Genomic DNA, 5,874 nt, shown 5'->3' with positions numbered 1-5,874 from the left:
TGGTCCCATAGGCCTTTCAGACAATCTTCCTAAAGTGGATTCTTACTCAAAAGTAGACTTGGGCGAAGCCATTCATTAAACTTGTCAAAATATAGCAAGTGTATTTGAAGAAAGAGTCTCGCACATCTAAATTCTTACTGTTGAAAGCAGACAAAAAATATTTATATGCCAATAACATGAAAAACAGTCAACACAAACAATTTTGGACATTGCATGTCTTCAAACCTAACCTGGAGACCCTTTTTATATTCATATATACAATTATTAACAGATTTCTTTTCCAGAAATCTACCCAGGTCATGTCACTAAAACATTAGACTTGTTTGTGGCCCTTGAATATTTTCAACTAAATTATTTGGGCCCAGGTGGCAAATAATCTGGACACCACTGTAGCACTACATAGCAACTTTTCAGCTAATTACCTCCATCCGTGCCTTACATCCCTAAAGTGCTGCTATTTTGTGCATCCTTTGGTTACATCCCACATTGATTACTGCAATTCCCTTGTTTTCGGTCTTCCTCAGAAAGTCATCCACAAACTCCAGATAATCCAGAACTCATCTCCAGTACCCATTCACCAACCACACCAAGCACCTGTCTTCCAGCAGCTTCACTGGCTCACTGTCGAATTTCACATACTCCCTCTTCTTATATTCAAGGCCATTCATAACCCAGCTCCTCCATATCTCAGTGAACTGCTGCAGATTCCTCCTCCATCCCTCTCTGTGCCCTTTACTTGACTCTCTACCAAATGTACTGAACCATTCAATGAATTAGAGTATTATTGAAAAGTTAATTTATTTCAGTAACACTGATCACTAAGTGAAACACATTGATTTATTACACACTGACTGGTGTTTTTAAGCATTTATTTTTGTTAATCATGATTATTTTCAGCTTACAGCTAATAAAAACACATTTAAGATTAGAATATTGTGTCAGATAGATAAACAGACCCTACATTTTAAATATTTTATGTAAATGATGGTATAATTAATAATATAAAAAGGTATTGTATGCATACAGGTCCTTCTCAAAATATTAGCATATTGTGATAAAGTTCATTATTTTCCATAATGTCATGATGAAAATGTAACATTCATATATTTTAGATTCATTGCACACTAACTGAAATATTTCAGGTCTTTTATTGTCTTAATACGGATGATTGTGGCATACAGCTCATGAAAACCCAAAATTCCTATCTCACAAAATTAGCATATCATTAAAAGGGTCTCTAAACGAGCTATGAACCTAATCATCTGAATCAACGAGTTAACTCTAAACACCTGCAAAAGATTCCTGAGGCCTTTAAAACTCCCAGCCTGGTTCATCACTCAAAACCCCAATCATGGGTAAGACTGCCGACCTGACTGCTGTCCAGAAGGCCACTATTGACACCCTCAAGCAAGAGGGTAAGACACAGAAAGACATTTCTGAACGAATAGGCTGTTCCCAGAGTGCTGTATCAAGGCACCTCAGTGGGAAGTCTGTGGGGAGGAAAAAGTGTGGCAGAAAACGCTGCACAACGAGAAGAGGTGACCGGACCCTGAGGAAGATTGTGGAGAAGGGCCGATTCCAGACCTTGGGGGACCTGCGGAAGCAGTGGACTGAGTCTGGAGTAGAAACATCCAGAGCCACCGTGCACAGGCGTGTGCAGGAAATGGGCTACAGGTGCCGCATTCCCCAGGTCAAGCCACTTTTGAACCAGAAACAGCAGCAGAAGCGCCTGACCTGGGCTACAGAGAAGCAGCACTGGACTGTTGCTCAGTGGTCCAAAGTACTTTTTTTGGATGAAAGCAAATTCTGCATGTCATTCGGAAATCAAGGTGCCAGAGTCTGGAGGAAGACTGGGGAGAAGGAAATGCCAAAATGCCAGAAGTCCAGTGTCAAGTACCCACAGTCAGTGATGGTCTGGGGTGCCGTGTCAGCTGCTGGTGTTGGTCCACTGTGTTTTATCAAGGGCAGGGTCAATGCAGCTAGCTATCAGGAGATTTTGGAGCACTTCATGCTTCCATCTGCTGAAAAGCTTTATGGAGATGAAGATTTCATTTTTCAGCACGACCTGGCACCTGCTCACAGTGCCAAAACCACTGGTAAATGGTTTACTGACCATGGTATCACTGTGCTCAATTGGCCTGCCAACTCTCCTGACCTGAACTCCATAGAGAATCTGTGGGATATTGTGAAGAGAACGTTGAGAGACTCAAGACCCAAAACTCTGGATGAGCTAAAGGCCGCTATCGAAGCATCCTGGGCCTCCATAAGACCTCAGCAGTGCCACAGGCTGATTGCCTCCATGCCACGCCACATTGAAGCAGTCATTTCTGCAAAAGAATTCCCGACCAAGTATTGAGTGCATAACTGTACATGATTATTTGAAGGTTGACGTTTTTTGTATTAAAAACACTTTTCTTTTATTGGTCGGATGAAATATGCTAATTTTGTGAGATAGGAATTTTGGGTTTTCATGAGCTGTATGCCACAATCATCCGTATTAAGACAATAAAAGACCTGAAATATTTCAGTTAGTGTGCAATGAATCTAAAATATATAAATGTTAAATTTTCATCATGACATTATGGAAAATAATGAATTTTATCACAATATGCTAATATTTTGAGAAGGACCTGTACTAAATAAACGTGGCCTATAATATGTACTAAACAGGCTACAGCCAACAGGTCACTTCTTTCACATAGCAACACGTTTGTTCTCCACGTATAGAATTTCTCGTTAATTTCCCGAATTTTCATCCAATCAGGAGGGGTATACGTTAGGCTTTTAAAAGCCGCGCTGTGATTGGTTAAACCTTCCGACCGGCTGAGTTGATGAAGGTATAAATATTACTGGAAAGTTCTACCGTATCCATCGCGTTTGAATGTGAGGGGACGTATGCCGAGAGAAAAGTGACGCGGGGGCTGATTTATTTATTTATTTATAAGTTATTATTGCACTTAACGTTAAGTCTTTAAGGTGAGTAGTTTGATTTTACTGCTAATGTTTAGCAAGCTTCATTAAAACCGCAATTAGTTTTATTTAGGGGACGCCGAAAGAAACGTCAGTTAGTTACATTTGTATGGCTTCAAAAAAGGTGCTAATTGAGCTTAATGATGCTACCTCTGTATTTCAGGCGGCTCTATTGAACAGTGGATAAATGAGAACAGTCACCATGGTCGCAACCAATAAATTGAAGACCAAGAGCTCCGAGTGCATTTCGGACCTTGTTGAAAGGCGAGACGACCAGGTGTGCGTCGAGAAAGGTAAGTTTGCTGTGTGGTTTATTGTTGGCGAACGTGTTGATTATTTCCAGCTGCTTGTTTGTCTCTGTGTGGTGCATGGCTGCAGCAGTGGAAGGGGGAGGGATGTCTACATAGGATGAAGTCATCCCTTTAGCCTTTCTGCAAAACGGGCTGCAGCTGATACTTAACCCCATCTGTCCCAGGAGCTAATAAATTATTTGCTCTAATCAGTTGGAGGTATTTTATTGCATGTTTCTGTGCATTGCAGCTGGCAAATTATATTCCTTGCATATTTTTTAATTAGCCCTCTGTTCTGCATTTAATGTGCTTTTAATTAAAAATATTTGGTTTTACAGAGTTGGATTTCTGGGATCACTGCATGGCCGAGCCCCATATGGCTGCAGATGTAACAGAGGACAGAAGCTGCCACCAGTTGGCGAAGATGTTTGAAAACTGCCTGTCCCGGGCCAAGAAAACAACATTGCACTGTTCCTCTGTGCTGGTACCAGAGAAGCTGACGCGAAGGATAGCTCGTGAGGTCCTTTGGCTGGCGTCCTGTGAGCCCTGCGGCCTGCGTGGCTGCGTCCTGTATATCCACCTGGAGCTGGAGAAGGGCTGGAAGCAGCTGGAGCGCATTGCATACGATGCCTCGGTGGTGCCCACATTCGAGCTGACTCTTGTGTTCAAGCAGGACGGTTCAGCATGGCCCAGCCTGCGGGACTTTCTCTTCATGGGTTCCTGCTTTGGCCCAAGTTTCAGGAACGTGCTTAAACTGAGTCCAGGTTTCCGACTGGTCAAGAAAAAACTGTACTCCTCCTCGGCTGGGACCGTGATAGAGGGGTGTTGAACTATGTTGGAATTGGCAGGGGAAAAGGGGCTCCATGTGAGGGGAAATGCACTTAAAACTAAATGTGAGACCAAAGTTGTCACATTTTCCACTCTTGTACAACAGTTTGTCACTCCCAGCCTTCAGCCAGTCAGCTTTGGATGAAAGGTTAAGATTTTAAAGACAAAACAAGCCAGATATTTCTGACTTTAGCTTCAGAGTCCTAAAAATTCCCTTTTGTTTTCCTTAGAGCAGTTCTTTGCTCAAGCACCATTTTACAATTTACCTTTCAAAATGAATGTTGGCATTCACAACATGTTTGCAAGGGACATACTGTGGGTATTCTGTTGAAGGCACTAGCCACTTTGTAGACACTTCTGTGTTTCCAGATGCGTTGAATGTTAAGCTGTAGTAATTTGAGGGGAGTTGTTTTCTTTCAAAAAAATAAAAACATAGGTTTGCTGTTTAGGAAGAGGATTGTTTTAATGCTTGGATATTACAGTTCTCAAAACACTGCTCAAGATCAAAGAAACTTTCATGCATGCATATATGCTCTGTTCCTTTTCAGTAGTGTCGGGGCTAAGAAGTAACGCCTCCTGCACAAATTCTCTGTAATTGTGCAACCTTGTGCTTTTCCTCTGATCAGAGATTTGCATCTCTGGGAACAATAATTCTGCCTGAGCGATCAAAGAGTTGAGAGTGCAAAGGTCAAGAATGAATTGATGGATCTTTTTTAGTGTCATACAAACAAAAACTACGATGAAAACAAAAATTGTAAGGAAAATGTATATTACAACTTAGAAGTTTTGGCAGCAGTGATGCATCTTCTGAGGAATTCTGGTTTTACACATAAGCAGAGGAAGTTAGAGCAGCAACTCAAATATGAGAGTTTTGTTCAAGAGGCAATAAATCTAATTACAGAAAAAAATTGTTTCAACAATAAGTTTGTTTTTTGGGGGGGTTTTTTTTGTAGGTTAGTTTTTTCCAGTATTAGCAGAGTTGTAAGGGAGAGCAGTACAATAATTGCACAAATCTGAGTAAAAATGTGTGCTCCTGGACTTTTGAAAGGAATAATTTACAGTAAAAGAATGTGGGGCTGGCATCCAGAGCATTGTGTGGTCTTTGGTCAGCCATATGTATCATAGTTGTGATGCTGTGTTCAGGGCTGCAAACATTTTAAAAAAATTGTAAAGCTGCTGTTATGATGTAAGCTTGTCACACTAGGGAACACGGAGGCCTTAACGCTTATAGAAATGTACGTTCTGCACTCTGATCACAGCAGTGAACTGTTCTGTGTATGTTTTAATGCATTTTTATTTTTATACTGACAGATGTACCTTTTCAAAGCAAGAGCCTTTATATACAATTAAAAGTTTGCTTCACTCAGTATTTGGAGGTTTTATTTTTAATTTGTGTACTTGAACTTATGAAATATAACTTATTTTGCTGATTTATTGTTAAAGGCAAATACTTGTAATTTCACTATATAGGTTTGACTTGGCTTTTTTTTTGTTTAGCTAGCTTGTATGAATATTCTGCCTGCCTTTTTTAGAAGGCAATGTTAACCAGACAACATGAATGAAATCAGTTGAGGCACTTTGCACCAAATTTGATCTAATTAGGTTAAGCTGTTGGGTCTTACATTGATCCAGATTTTCCATACATGGCTTAAGGTGAGCATAGGTTTGGTTTGAAAACTTTTAATGGTTAGCTATGTCACATTGTAGTAATTTATTCTAAGGAGCCCTGAACAAATAGTCCATGTACTATACAATACATGGACAACCTTTTCTGTAAACCAGCAGT

The 5,874-nt window shown here is 40.5% G+C and overlaps 1 protein-coding gene across 1 annotated transcript; it reads left to right on the top strand.

Moving 5' to 3' along the window:
• Nucleotides 1–2,825: 2,825 nt before the first annotated feature.
• LOC124880196 (DNA damage-inducible transcript 4-like protein) lies at nt 2,826–5,457 on the top strand. The gene is made up of 3 exons (XM_047385148.1): nt 2,826–2,976; nt 3,134–3,263; nt 3,599–5,457. Exons 2-3 carry the CDS (start codon nt 3,158–3,160, stop codon nt 4,087–4,089), a joined length of 597 nt encoding a protein of 198 aa, XP_047241104.1. The 5' UTR covers nt 2,826–2,976; nt 3,134–3,157; the 3' UTR covers nt 4,090–5,457.
• Nucleotides 5,458–5,874: the final 417 nt, after the last annotated feature.

The sequence above is a fragment of the Girardinichthys multiradiatus genome, chromosome 14 (assembly GCF_021462225.1).
Source record: "Girardinichthys multiradiatus isolate DD_20200921_A chromosome 14, DD_fGirMul_XY1, whole genome shotgun sequence".
Lineage (NCBI taxonomy): Eukaryota > Metazoa > Chordata > Actinopteri > Cyprinodontiformes > Goodeidae > Girardinichthys > Girardinichthys multiradiatus.
This window is presented reverse-complemented; position numbering and strand designations above follow the sequence as displayed.